Below are 13,261 nucleotides of genomic sequence, written 5' to 3' on the forward strand. Positions count from 1 at the left end.
GGGAGTTGAAGTCCACCCATGCTGGCTGGACAATTCTGGGAGTTGAAGTCCACCCATGCTGGCTGGACAATTCTGGGAGTTGAAGTCCACCCATGCTGGCTGGACAATTCTGGGAGTTGAAGTCCACCCATGCTGGCTGGACAATTCTGGGAGTTGAAGTCCACCCATGCTGGCTGGACAATTCTGGGAGTTGAAGTCCACCCATGCTGGCTGGACAATTCTGGGAGTTGAAGTCCACCCATGCTGGCTGGGGAATTCTGGGAGTTGAAGTCCACACATCTTAAAGTTCCCAAGGTTGAGAAACACTGGCTGGGGAATTCTGGGAGTTGAAGTCCACACATCTTAAAGTTCCCAAGGTTAAGAAACGCTGTGCTAAGAATAAATCATGGTTAATAAGGAACCGGGCTTGCATGCAAGGCAAACCTGGTACTCTGGTAAACTTTGCAACCCTTTACGCCCACCTTCCTGCCAGTGGTGACCTTCAAAAGGGCTTTTTGGAGGGCGAGTTGACAGGATGGGTGTCCTCCCCACCCCATGGGCACAGGCCTTTCTAAATATTGACTTATGAAAGGTTAGAAAAAGTTCTTCCCCTGGAAAAGCCATGGGGGATGCTCGGCCGTCCTTGGGCGTCCTGGTCTGGGGAGAGAGTCCAATCCAGTTCATAATTCCAGTAACTCCCTCCGCATCTGAATTTGTCCCCAGCTTCTTTTGCTCAGAGATAGACTGCCTCTGAATATGAAGGTTCTATGTAGTTTTTCTGTGAGTTTGGAAGGAAAGAATGGAGTGGGGTGGGGGGGGAACAGGCAGACAAGGGGTGCAAGACCAGAAAGGGGAAGGCTATCATATCCAGTGTTTGGGGGGGTGCTTTATTTGTATGCTACCCATTCCCAATTAATCTGTTGTAGCAACAGATGCATCGTAAGACAGAATTGAAGTTTCTAACAAACACAACACAGGGAAGGTTCTGTCCCAAAGATCAATCGCTATATAAGAATCACGCAATGAAAAAGCACATGTCATAGCACAGTCTGGGTTGATGTACTGGAGCAAGCTGTGGTTTGTTTAGAAGCCACAATGGGCTGGGCTTATATATTGTGCTAAGCCATACCCCACTAAGTCATAAAACAGGGTGGGGGCCTCCCACCGCCCCATTTTTGCAGGATGAATTTTCAGGATCCCCCCCGCCAAAAAAAAACTATGGATGGACACAAGATTGGGAACATTCTCCTATTTCCACCCGTTGGTCCGTAACTGTGGAGTCAAAATACATCTATTTTACCTCTAAATTTTGCTGATATGATTTCAGGCTGGTGAAGGAGGCATCCATCACGTTTTAAGGGTGCAACTGGAAATCTTCAGCTCCCTTTTCCATTTTTCCTTCAAAAGGGTTTTTCAAAACATCACAGCACCTCTAGAAAGCTTTGGACAGCTCCCCCGGTGGGTGGGGACAGCTTGTGTCTACCAGTGCTATAAACCACGGTCAGCCAAACTGGGTTCACACAAGACACAGGATGGTTTAGTCTGATGCTTCAGCTCCACCAGCTTTTCTATCACTGTTCCCGTTCGTAAAAATGCATCCGTCAAATCTTTGTTAGTTGGACAGGGAAATGGGGCAAAGGAAGGGAATGTGATGGGGAAGGTGGGCGGGGAGAGGAAATAGGAAAATAATGAGATTGGGGAGGAATATGGGGAAAATAGATGTTTTTCAAGCCATTAATGAAAGGAGGAAACAGAACTTCATTTTTGGATTTTAAATAAGGATTTCTTAGTGTCTCAAAGCTGGAGAAGGCGGTCTTCCATGCAATCACGTTGACCCATAATCCAAAGGGGTGAATAACCAGGATATTACCCATTTTTTCTCCCCCCGCTCCCCAGCAAAACTGGTGGGTTGCTTCTGAGCAAGGAAATGTTCACACCCAGCAGAGGATGGTCTTCACTAGCCGAGGACTGCCGATGCTCTTTTGGGCCCAGTTCTTGTCTAGATCCAGCCTACAGCGTGGGTTTTACTCTCCTGCGGGTGGTCCGTCCACGGTGCTTCATACATCTGGAGGGACAAGAGGATGTCAAGACTTCTATTTTGCCTCAAGGAGTTGCAGGAAGCAGATCTGGCCAACCTTTTCCCTGAAAAAGAAAGTTTTTCTCTCTCTCTCAAATAATGAAGATGCTTTCTGGCTGCCCCAGGGAACATCCTTCCGGAAGTGTCCGGGGAGGTTTTGTACAACATCCTTGACCTGGCTCTTGAATTAACTTGTTTTGCAGATTGGTGCGATCCATGGAACCATGCATTAGCCCGCCAAGCTAGGCTTGTACAATGTAACCCTCAAAAAATCGGTGCAGGTTAAAACTAACCAAAGTCTGCAGATAGTAAGTCTTTGGCATGGTTAAGGGTGTCATACAAACATTTCGTCTGCCTTTCACCAGCTAGACAAATTGTTCTTGATGTTGATATCGCTATTATCAATGTAAATATTATTACAATTCACTCAGCTTTTTAACGTGCCTGGTTAGAGGGTCAATGCCTGATTCTAATCTTTTAATTGCTTTTTTTTTTTTAAATCAGTTCTGTTTTTCCAGTATAATTCAAATACTGCTGGTAGCTGCTTTTTGTATCATGGAGGGAAAGGATACAGATGTTCTGAAAATTAATTTGCTTTCCATTAATTAGAGAAACACTTCTTCCAATGTAATTCAACATCTTTGATGGTGTTCTTAAACAATCCTTTCTAATTCATGTCCTTCATGCTTGCAGTAACACTACTAATAATGGAGGGTAACTTCCCTTTCGGTTTTTAATTCTGTAAGCCGCCCGGAGTCATCATGTGTGAGTTGGGTGGCTTTATAAATCTGTTTAATAATAAATAAATAAATAAATAAATAAATACCCTTCTGCACTGGTCCAAACATGTTGGACTGCACCTCCCAGAATCCCCAACCAGGTTCGAGAAGGCTTTGATAATTCTTTCTTCACATAGATTTCCAGTGGGGCCCCTTCTGTGGGCCTTTCACCCCAGTACCTGTCTTAGAATCCTTTATGACACTGATGTTCTTCAGTGAAGAGGGATTTCCTTTAGAAAGTCAATTGTGAGGAAGGGAAAAAACCCAGCAAGCCATTACTGAGTGAGAGAAGCCACTACAGAGGGAGGGCAAGATATATAAGGGAGAAGAGGGTCTTACCTGCAGGTCGTCTCATTGAATTTCATACCACGCCGCTCACAATACCTGGCACTGTGCCGACAGACACATTTGCATGTGTGTGGATCCAGCTGCTTCTTCCTGTCCCGACAAGGTGCACAGGACTGACTAGCGGGAGAACAAAACAACAGATTAAGCCTTTTTCCCATTTCTTGCAGATACCCATCACATTTCTACCGGCACAAACATGATCACAACTTGCCATTGTTTTAACCAAAGGAGGATTATACATTTTTGCAAAGAAATCAGTTAAATCCTATTCTTCTGGAGCAGCCTCCCTTGTCTACCCACCAGAACTATTTCAGTACTTGCGTAAATCAGGTTTACAAGAACTGTGGGAAGGGAAGGGAAAGGAAAAAGAAAAAAAAGGAAAAAAGGAAAGGAAAGGAAAGGAAAGGAAAGGAAAGGAAAGGAAAGGAAAGGAAAGGAAAAGAAAAGAAAAGAAAAGAAGAAAAGAAGGGAGGGAAGGAAAAGGAAAAGGAAAAAGAAAAAAAAAGGAAAAAAGGAAAGGAAAGGAAAGGAAAGGAAAGGAAAAGAAAAGAAAAGAAAAGAAAAGAAGAAAAGAAGGGAGGGAAGGAAAAGGAAAAAGAAAAAAAGGAAAAAAGGAAAGGAAAGGAAAGGAAAGGAAGGGAAAGGAAAGGAAAGGAAAAGAAAGAGAAAAGAAAAAAGGAGAAAAGAAGAAAAGAAGGGAGGGAAGGGAAAGGAAAAAGAAAAAGAAAAAAAAGGAAAAAAGGAAAGGAAAGGAAAGGAAGGGAAAGGAAAGGAAAGGAAGGGAAAGGAAAGGAAAGGAAAAGAAAGAGAAAAGAAAAAAGGAGAAAAGCAGAAAAGAAGGGAGGGAAGGGAAAGGAAAGGAAAGGAAAAAGAAAAAAAAGGAAAGGAAAGGAAAGGAAAGGAAAGGAAAGGAAAGGAAAGGAAAGGAAAGGAAAGGAAAGGAAAGGAAGGGAAAGGAAGGGAAAGGAAAGGAAAGGAAAAGAAAGAGAAAAGAAAAAAGCAGAAAAGCAGAAAAGAAGGGAGGGAAGGGAAAGGAAAGGAAAAAGAAAAAAAAGGAAAAAAGGAAAGGAAAGGAAAGGAAAGGAAAGGAAAGGAAGGGAAAGGAAAGGAAAGGAAAGGAAAAGAAAGAGAAAAGAAAAAAGGAGAAAAGCAGAAAAGAAGGGAGGGAAGGGAAAGGAAAGGAAAAAGAAAAAAAAGGAAAAAAGGAAAGGAAAGGAAAGGAAAGGAAAGGAAGGGAAAGGAAAGGAAAGGAAAGGAAAGGAAAAGAAAAGAAAAGAAAAGAAGAAAAGAAGGGAGGGAAGGAAAAGGAAAAAGAAAAAAAAGGAAAAAAGGAAAGGAAAGGAAGGGAAAGGAAAGGAAAGGAAAAGAAAAGAAAAGAAGAAAAGAAGGGAGGGAAGGAAAAGGAAAAAGAAAAAAAAGGAAAAAAGGAAAGGAAAGGAAGGGAAAGGAAAGGAAAGGAAAAGAAAAGAAAAGAAGAAAAGAAGGGAGGGAAGGAAAAGGAAAAAGAAAAAAAAAGGAAAAAAGGAAAGGAAAGGAAAGGAAAGGAAGGGAAAGGAAAGGAAAAGAAAGAGAAAAGAAAAAAGGAGAAAAGCAGAAAAGAAGGGAGGGAAGGGAAAGGAAAGGAAAAAGAAAAAAAAGGAAAAAAGGAAAGGAAAGGAAAGGAAGGGAAAGGAAAGGAAAGGAAAGGAAAGGAAAGGAAAGGAAAGGAAAGGAAAGGAAGGGAAAGGAAAGGAAAGGAAAAGAAAGAGAAAAGAAAAAAGCAGAAAAGCAGAAAAGAAGGGAGGGAAAGGAAAGGAAAGGAAAAAGAAAAAAAAGGAAAAAAGGAAAGGAAAGGAAAGGAAAGGAAGGGAAAGGAAAGGAAAGGAAAGGAAAAGAAAGAGAAAAGAAAAAAGGAGAAAAGAGAAAAGAAGAAAAGAAGGGAGGGAAGGGAAGTATAAATCTTTTACCCAATTGAATTAGATCTGAAAAACGTCATCCTCGATCTGAAAAAGTGCAAGAGAAAAAGAATAGATTTAGTGTCTTGATTGCTGAAGGGAATACACCTAGATTTAGAGGCCCCTGCATAAAACAGGAATAAATATTTATCACTCTTGATTTAAAATATTTGGGTACCATGTCCTTTTCAAGAGATCTCAGCATCAATCCCTCACGAAAAAATTAAATCTTCAGACTCCACCCAGATTCGCAAGAGACAATTTTAAAATAAACTAGAACTCCAAAGTTTTGGTGGGGAGACATTGAGAAGTCATGACAATTAAGCCAATATGAAACCAGGATATGGGTACCGGAAGGAGACATAACCACCTGACTAATCTTATAGTTTGACCAGAATAATATCCCCAGAGCGCCTGCATTTTTAACAACTGTTATAGAACGCTACACTAAACAACTAAATTTTGCTTTATCTCTAAGCACACTTTCTGAAGTTAATCCTTTCTTTTCACTGCCTCAAGCAGTGAATTCTTTTATAATGTAAATCCAACGTTGTTAAGGATTTGAAAGCAATTCTTTGACATTTTTCATGCATTGCCTGGCCTACTTACATCAGAACTGTAGCCGCTGTCACCACTGGACAAAACCCACCTCTTTTAAGTCTTTTCTTTTACAAAAAAAAAGAAGAGAATTCAAGCAGGATTCTACTCGTCTGTTCTGTCGGAATTCAGCTTTATCCTGCTTTCCCATTTTCTGCGCCCACCAGGGTTAAGACAGCAGGGTGGCTAAAAAATGTGGACAAACTTTAAACCCTCCTTCCCACCAATCAGGCATCCTTCAGATATTCAACTTTTTAACAAGGGTATTGGGCTGGAAATTTGGAGAGTTGAACCCTATGTGTCTGGAGGAAGCCCAGGTTAAAGAATGCAAAATTAAATGTGGTTTCTGAAAATCAGTGTTAAAAATTTATGAGCCTTCATATCCTAACCTCTGTGGTGCATCCTAAACTCTCACCTGCACACGCATTCCAGGTGTTCTTCAAAAGTCAGCTGGTTTAGATATCTGTGTGGGAAAAGACTTGCCATTACCTAGGAAACAGAAAGACTTGGATCACCTTCACTCTAAGTGTCCAGGACTCAGTGCTAAATACAAACACCATGATCCCTGTGTAATGGTATGTGGGAAAGGCCTTGGGAGACGGGGCGAAGAGATGCTGCCAAGGGAACGGTCAGATAAGAGAGGGGATAGCCCACAGCTGGATAGTGGATGGGGCAAGAGGCTCAGAAGGGACCCTCCCTAGTTTCTTGGGCTGTAAAGGAGATGGCGGAAGATTTGTACTTTCAGATTCTGTTAATGTAGCTTTACAATAAAATAGAATTAGCTAATCTGGTTGTGTTTGCTGTCTGGTCTACCTGGGAAGGCTGACATCAGTTAAACCCTAACTTCCCCCATCTCCTTTACATCAGGGGAAACTAGGGAAAGTCCCTTCTGAGCCTCTTGCCCTGCCCACTATCCTGCTGTGGGCTATGCTTTATCTTATCTGACCATTCCCAGGGCAGCATCTCTTCGCCCTGTCTCCCAAGGCCTTTCCCACATACCATTACACCATGGTAGGAAATTGAGGTTGAAAAGGACCAGTGTGTATATTTCTGGGTGTTTTTTAACCTAGCCAAGTCAATACCTATGGGAAGGCTTCAAACAAACAACTGGGGGAAAGTATTAAATGTTCTCATTGTGAACTATAATGACCACCAGGGGGCAGTACATGACTGGCTTAATCCTTACTATGTTGGGCATCGTCAGTTGTGCGCAGCCCAATCTTCTTCTGGCCTCATGGACTGGGATAGCTCCTAAAGTGAATGTCCTGTATGTAGTCATCTAAATGGTGATGGTCCATGAGTTCATAAATGGTGATGGTCAGTGAGGTCAGTTTCCAGGAGAAGATTTGAACCACATAGAATGACCTCTGGCTATGGACAGCTGAAGAGACCCAAATAGGGTGAAACCAGTCATATACTGCCCCCTGGTGGTCAATGTAACTGCAAACAACACGCAGGACATAACACTACGTAAAATCGGAGAATCCTCCCCACTCTAAGAGTGGGGATAGAAGTCATGCAGCCAAGCTTGGAAGGAATCACTAGCCAACCACTGGAGAAGATGGACAAATAAAGGGGCTGTGCTTTGCAATCCTCGCACTTCAAGTCTGAAGGAGCAGGAATCAGGAATCTGGCACGGTTTCTCTTCTCTTCCACAAGAGGTAAAGGTAAGGTAAAGGTTTCCTTTCACATTAAGTCCAGTCATGTCAAAGCCGAAGAGCCGGCGTCTGTCCAAAGACACTTCCTCCATGGTCATGTGGCCGGCATAACTAAAGGAACGCCGTTACCTGCCTGCTGAAGCGGTACCTATTAATCTACTCACATTTGCATGTTTTCAAACTGCTAGGTTGGCAGGAGCTGGGACTAGCAACGGGAGCTCACCCCATCATGCGGATTCGAACCGCCGACCTTCCGATCGGCAAGCTCAGCAGCTCGGCGGTTTAACCCGCAGCGCCACCGCATCCCTTTCCACAAGAGGAGGGGTCCCTAAATCTCCTCCCACCCTCCCACCTCTTACCTCCATGATCAGCTCCCGGGAACGGCTGGGCACGCAATCCAACGAGTCGTCGGAACAGCAGCCTGTGCAGCGCTTCAGGGCCACGCAGGAGGGCAGCATGATGTGGTTGGCCAAGGACGGATGCTCAGCCATTATGGACACCATCATCTCCTTGGGCTGGCAGGCACTGCGGTTGTAGACTTCCAAGAAACTGATCACTGCCAGGAAGACATCAAGGCTTTTTAGCTGGGCCCTTCTGGGCACCCATTCCACCCAGGGGGTCCTCATCTCCCATGCCTGAGTGACTCCCTTTCTCTTCAGGAAGAAGAAACACAAGGAAAAGGAATTGTTCCCAAAGCTGGTCCATGTTGAGCCAAATGTCATCTAATAGGGTTGGCCCTACCGTTAGGCATCAAAGCCATTGCCCCATGGGGCAAATTCTGGGTGCTGGCAGAAAAATGCAGGAAGACCCCTTAATTTAGCCTGTTGCCTTCAGGGGCAGAAGAGGTGCTGGATGTAGCGGGTAGAGGGAATGGCCTTGAAGGACTGGAGGAAGAGCAGTCTGGTCTACCTCACAGGGCTGTTGTAAGGATGGGAGGAGGAAGGGGAAGGGGAAGTAGACCATTCTGAGATCTTTCTGGGAGGAAAAACGTTGGGGGAAATAGAATCCCTACGACAAAAATAAGGAAGTTAATTTTAGTAGCCGTGCGAATCAAAATATTAGAATACTAATTCTGTCTCTAATTTTGCACCATCCTGGAGAAAATCTACCTACATGGTCACTAACAGTCGACACTGACTTGATGGCATATAATCAATAAAGCACTAAATTCGTTATTTCCCTCATGTAATAAAGAATAACTATTTGGGTACAATGTATTCAAAAAGTCCAAAAGATGGACAACAGCCCTGTGGGTTAAGTCATTGCTATATTATGTACATACTCCAGATAGGAAAACAGAGGCACAGAGAAAGAAAAGCTCGTCTAGGGTAAATTTGTGACTAGGGAAACAAAGATGTAACTCAGCCTTTTTCTGTCTGACCTATTCCAGCTTTTTCCTTTGGCAAATTCCAGACATCTTGACTCTTCTGACCACCCCCTGCAGATACCCCTTTATTTAAAAAATAAAGATGTTGAGTTTATTTTATCCACCCCATGCTCGAGCAGGCAAAAATGTGGGACGTTTGCCCCACTCCCAACCAAACATCCCCACTGTCGGGGTCTTTAAGAGATTGTGGGCTACAATTTTTGCACTCTCTGCCAGACCTGCCAGCATGGGGCTGGGGAGGATGGGAATTGTCATCCATCCCATTGAAAGACTGGGGAAGGCTGGTTTAATGGGAAGGGGGTGCCTTTTCTTCACCCCAGTCCAACCCTTACCTTCCGCAGGGGGCAGCATCTTCCCAAGTTCAGCCACCTTCTTCTCTGGGGAAGGCACCATCTGTAAGTGGAAAAATCAGGGTTTATTAGAATGGTTCAAAAACGTAGATTTACGCTCTTTTGGACCACCTGGGTGTTCATTGCTCAGATAGCATGGGTTTGGGGGAAGGCTGGCTCAGGGGTCCCTCAGCCCCTGCCCGCTTCTGTCTCAAAGCACACCCGGTGCACACTCCCAGGTGGCCCCTGATTGTAGATTAACTCCGTAAGTAACCCTGTTGTTCCCACGTTCGAGGGGTGCACATGGGATGGCCCAATATCACCCACGTCACGTACCCTTCCTGGAAGTTGAGCCATTAAAAAAACAACCCCATCCTGCCCATCCTGGCACTCTCCTCTCCCAGAAGGGACGCTCTGACCAAGGATGCCAAGATCACCGATCTCGGACAAGAGACCTTTGGCGACGGGGCAAGCCTGCTCCGCGCATCCTAGCTGGGCACATCTGGGAGCAGGCAGAACCGTGGTCACTGGACCGGAGCCTTGCACGAACCACAAGGAGCTGATCCAGCTGACGGCCGCTGTGCTGGCGCTTCAGCATCTTTGCCAGCACTTTGGTGGGCCCGGCACCCAATTTGGGAGACAGTTGCTCATCCTGGACGGAGAACCACACTTCTGCCCTAGACTGATTCTGGGGCAAAGCCCGGTGGGGCCAGCCTTGCTCCCTGCCCAGCTACCCGGTGCCAGTTCCTCCACCACCATCACCACCCCTTGGCATCTTGCACGGCCACCTACCGTTAGGGAGCCGCGCGGGAGCTGCCAAATTGCCACGCAGAGAAGGAAAAGGGTCCGGAGCGGAGCTTCCATGGTGGGCCAAGGCCGCCGGGCGGCGGGGCTGCGGGAAGGTCCCCCTCGCCGGGGGAGGGGGCAGGCCGGCGGCAGTCCGAGGGCACGCGTTGCCAAACTTAGCTGACGCGCTGCGGCGGCGCGGAAGGGAGGCCGTCTGCTGCCCCGAAGCAAGGAAGAAGAAACGCCCGGGCGGCTCAGATCCCACCGGGCGCCGCCAACCACCCGGGGCATCGGAGCCGACCAAGCCGCCGGCCGCCGCTGCTCTCTGCCCCTTTCAGATCCATGCGCTCCCCACGCGAGACTCCGAACGGGCCAGGCAGGGCAGGCTGCAGGTGCGCGGCTGCCGACCGCCGCCGCCCGGGGAACCAGTCGGGATGCCGGGCACTGAGACCGGAGCCGCTGGCCGAGCGAGCGCACGGTGGCGGATCGAAGTTCATGTGATTATTCAGTGCCAGCCTGGGGAGGGAGGGGAGGAGAGGGGAGGGAGCCCAGCTGGCTGAGAAAGGAGGAAGAGGCAGCGCGCCAGACGCAGAGGCTGGATCGCTGGGCTGCCGCGCATCGTTGGCTTGGAGAAGGGGCCTCGCCCCGCCGCCAAAAGGGAAAGAGGGCCGGGTCGTGGCGAAGCCTCCCAGACTCGCCACGGTTTGGATTTCTCCGAGGGCCTCTGGGTCACTCTTCCTCTAAGAGAAAGGGTTCGTGGCCAGATAGACTGCTCCTGGATGCAGGGAATCCGCTCGATGGTGCAGAGGTCCCCGGGTGAAATCACCTCCACCCAAAAAGGCGGAGGGTCCTACCACCTCCTGCATCTTGTGGCAGGAAGTGCCAGGGGCTGGTGAAGCACCCTTCCGGGACAAGATTGGGGTGCATCACTTTCCACTGAAGGATGAGTTCAGACAATGCCTTAAGCCAGGGTTTGGGTTCAGCCCAGTTGCTGAAGGAAGCCCCAAGGGTTGTCTCCACGCCCCGTGGGAAACAAGGGTTTGCGACTGCTGGATCTGCATCACCCACTGACAATTGAGTGCAGTGTGTGAACTCAGACCCTGCTTTCAAAATATTTGGAAACCAGATTCGAAAACTCAGCAATGTTTACGTTTGGACGCTTGGTCTAACTGCACGGCAAAGCAAATGTCTGTGGCTGCCATCGCCCTGTACGGGCTGGAGCACTGGGATTTGCGACAGGCAGTATCCTTAGGCATGTCCAGAGTGCTTTCCACATCCCACTGAGACTCTATATTGGCTGGGAGAAGCACGCACAGATCTACCTTCAGGATCCAGAGGCAACCCCACTTTTAACAAGCGAAGAAGAGAATGACTGACTTCGTTCCATGAAAATCTGCAAATTTTCATTTTTAGCTCCAGCACAGGAGACGCACCAACGCCAGCCTGCCAACCCTTCAGGGGGCAGAGCTCTGTCTTCCACCAGGGTGACCATGTGGCATTTGGGCTATTACTTCGTAATCTGATCATCATAAGGAGAGAATGTGTCTGTGTCCGCGCACATATGCACACACTCCAAGCTGAACATTTGGGGATGAACGCACCAAGAAAGCTAGCAGCTCAGGATTGGAGTTTCCTGACAGGCTAGCTTTCTACATGCAAGGAAGGGGGGAACGTGAGCCCATGGATCATGCTCCGTTGGAATTTTGTGAAATGCTGTTTAATATCCCAGCCACCGCTGGCTGGCTTTACATACGCGATGCCCAAATTCAAACACGTGAAACCAGACTGAATCAAGAGACATGCCGGCTTAGGCCCCCGACACACCTTCTACAGCTATGTATAAACACTGCAATAAACTCAAGTATGTCCTGAGCCCTTTCTTCGTCCCCATGCTTTCCAGTCCATCTTTCCCCATCCAACCACCTCGCTTACCCCTCCTTCCACCCAGTGATCTTTTGTGCATGCAGAACCAACAGAAGGAAGTGGTTCTCGGTGCAGAGTTCCCCAGGGTAACTCACCGCCACTGGATGGGGATGCAATTGCCCCTTCAGAATGGAAGGAGCCAGATTCAGGGAGGAAAAGGCGACTGAGGGGAAGTGGGGTGGAGGGGTTTCCCTCCAGTCTTGCGGGGAGCCCCAGTGCTAGAGGCCTCAAGCTTTTCGTTGTGTCCCGGTGGTGGGAAAATAAACGGCTGGGTTTAACAGCCCTGGGATCTGCTCCGGGCTCATTTTGCGGTTTTGTCTCTTCCCGCGTTAAGAGTTTCTTCTGAGCTGCCTTTGAACTCTTGCCCAGGCCCACACAGGCCCTCCAAGCTGCTGGCGAGACCTGCATCTCGCTTGAGAGGCTCAGTTGCTGGCTGGGCGTTCGCTCGTCTCCTTTGCACCCACGGCAGCTTCTGCGCGCCGTGAGATTAAAGCACCACTTCAGACACACTTCTCACTGCAGCTGTGATCTTGTTAATCCTCCAGGCATCATCCAATTGGCCCCTGAAGAGAAGCAGCTGGAGGAACAGGAACGAACCAAAGTGTCCCTCACATCTGCAGTGAAAGAGCCCAGCGTGTGTGTGTGTGTGTGTGTGTGTGTGTGTGTGTGTGTTTCGCCCTATTTCACCATTTCCCCCTGCCCGGCCTTAATTAATGCACAGGATTTATCTAGACTGGGTCTTTCCTTGCACTAAAAATGCAACTTAGACTTGCATTCTTCGAAAAGAAAAATAAGCAAAAACCATCCAAAGCACAAGCTAAGGAGGATGCCCTGCAGTGTCTCTGCGTGATGCCCTGGTCTCGATTCACCATTTCTTCCATCAGCCTCTGAATAAGAGAAGGTAGGATGCTAAGTGAAGCGGTCGTTAAGTGAATTCAACCCGATTTTACGACCTTTTTTGCAGTGGTCATTAAGTGGATCAGTGCAGTCGTTAAGCGAACCACATGGTTGTTAAGGGAATCACGCGGTTCCCCACTGATTTTGCTTGCCAGAAGCCGGCTGGGAAGGTTGAAAATGGCAATCACATGACCATGGGACGCTGCGATGATTGTATCCCCTCTCCTGTAGAGGAGAAATGGGCAGTGAATAAATTTATAAATAAATAAAAATTAAAAAATGCGAACCAGTTGCCAAGCACCCAAATTGAGTTCACATGACCATAGGGAAGCTGCGATGGTCATAAGTGTGAGGACCAGTCGTAAGTCGGTTTTTCAGCACCATCCTAAGTCCAAACTGTCACTAAACAAATGGTCGTTAAGTGAGGACTACCTGTAATGTGCTCCGCGCTAATCAATAATTTTTGGCATGACAAGAGCTGAACCACAAAGTACCAATCCTCACCTAGTCAGCCAGTTTCTGCAACCCCGGCCGATATACATCTCCTGTAGCGAAAAGAGGCTATCT

The 13,261-nt window shown here is 47.3% G+C and overlaps 1 protein-coding gene across 2 annotated transcripts; it reads right to left on the minus strand.

The window, feature by feature from the left end:
• Positions 1-1,056: 1,056 nt before the first annotated feature.
• VEGFB (vascular endothelial growth factor B) lies at positions 1,057-10,396 on the minus strand. 2 transcript variants are annotated; one of them, XM_063317091.1, is made up of 7 exons: positions 9,881-10,396; positions 9,092-9,152; positions 7,732-7,928; positions 6,130-6,203; positions 5,130-5,165; positions 3,175-3,365; positions 1,057-2,044 (listed from the first exon to the last, which is right to left on the minus strand). In XM_063317091.1, exons 1-6 carry the CDS (start codon positions 10,163-10,165, stop codon positions 3,197-3,199), a joined length of 822 nt encoding a protein of 273 aa, XP_063173161.1. In that variant the 5' UTR covers positions 10,166-10,396; the 3' UTR covers positions 1,057-2,044; positions 3,175-3,196. The 2 variants fall into 2 exon arrangements, with proteins under 2 accessions (XP_063173161.1, XP_063173160.1); XM_063317090.1 differs by having other exon boundaries at positions 3,175-3,300; positions 9,881-10,389.
• Positions 10,397-13,261: the final 2,865 nt, after the last annotated feature.

The sequence above is a fragment of the Candoia aspera genome, chromosome 17 (genome assembly GCF_035149785.1).
Source record: "Candoia aspera isolate rCanAsp1 chromosome 17, rCanAsp1.hap2, whole genome shotgun sequence".
Taxonomy (NCBI): domain Eukaryota; kingdom Metazoa; phylum Chordata; class Lepidosauria; order Squamata; family Boidae; genus Candoia; species Candoia aspera.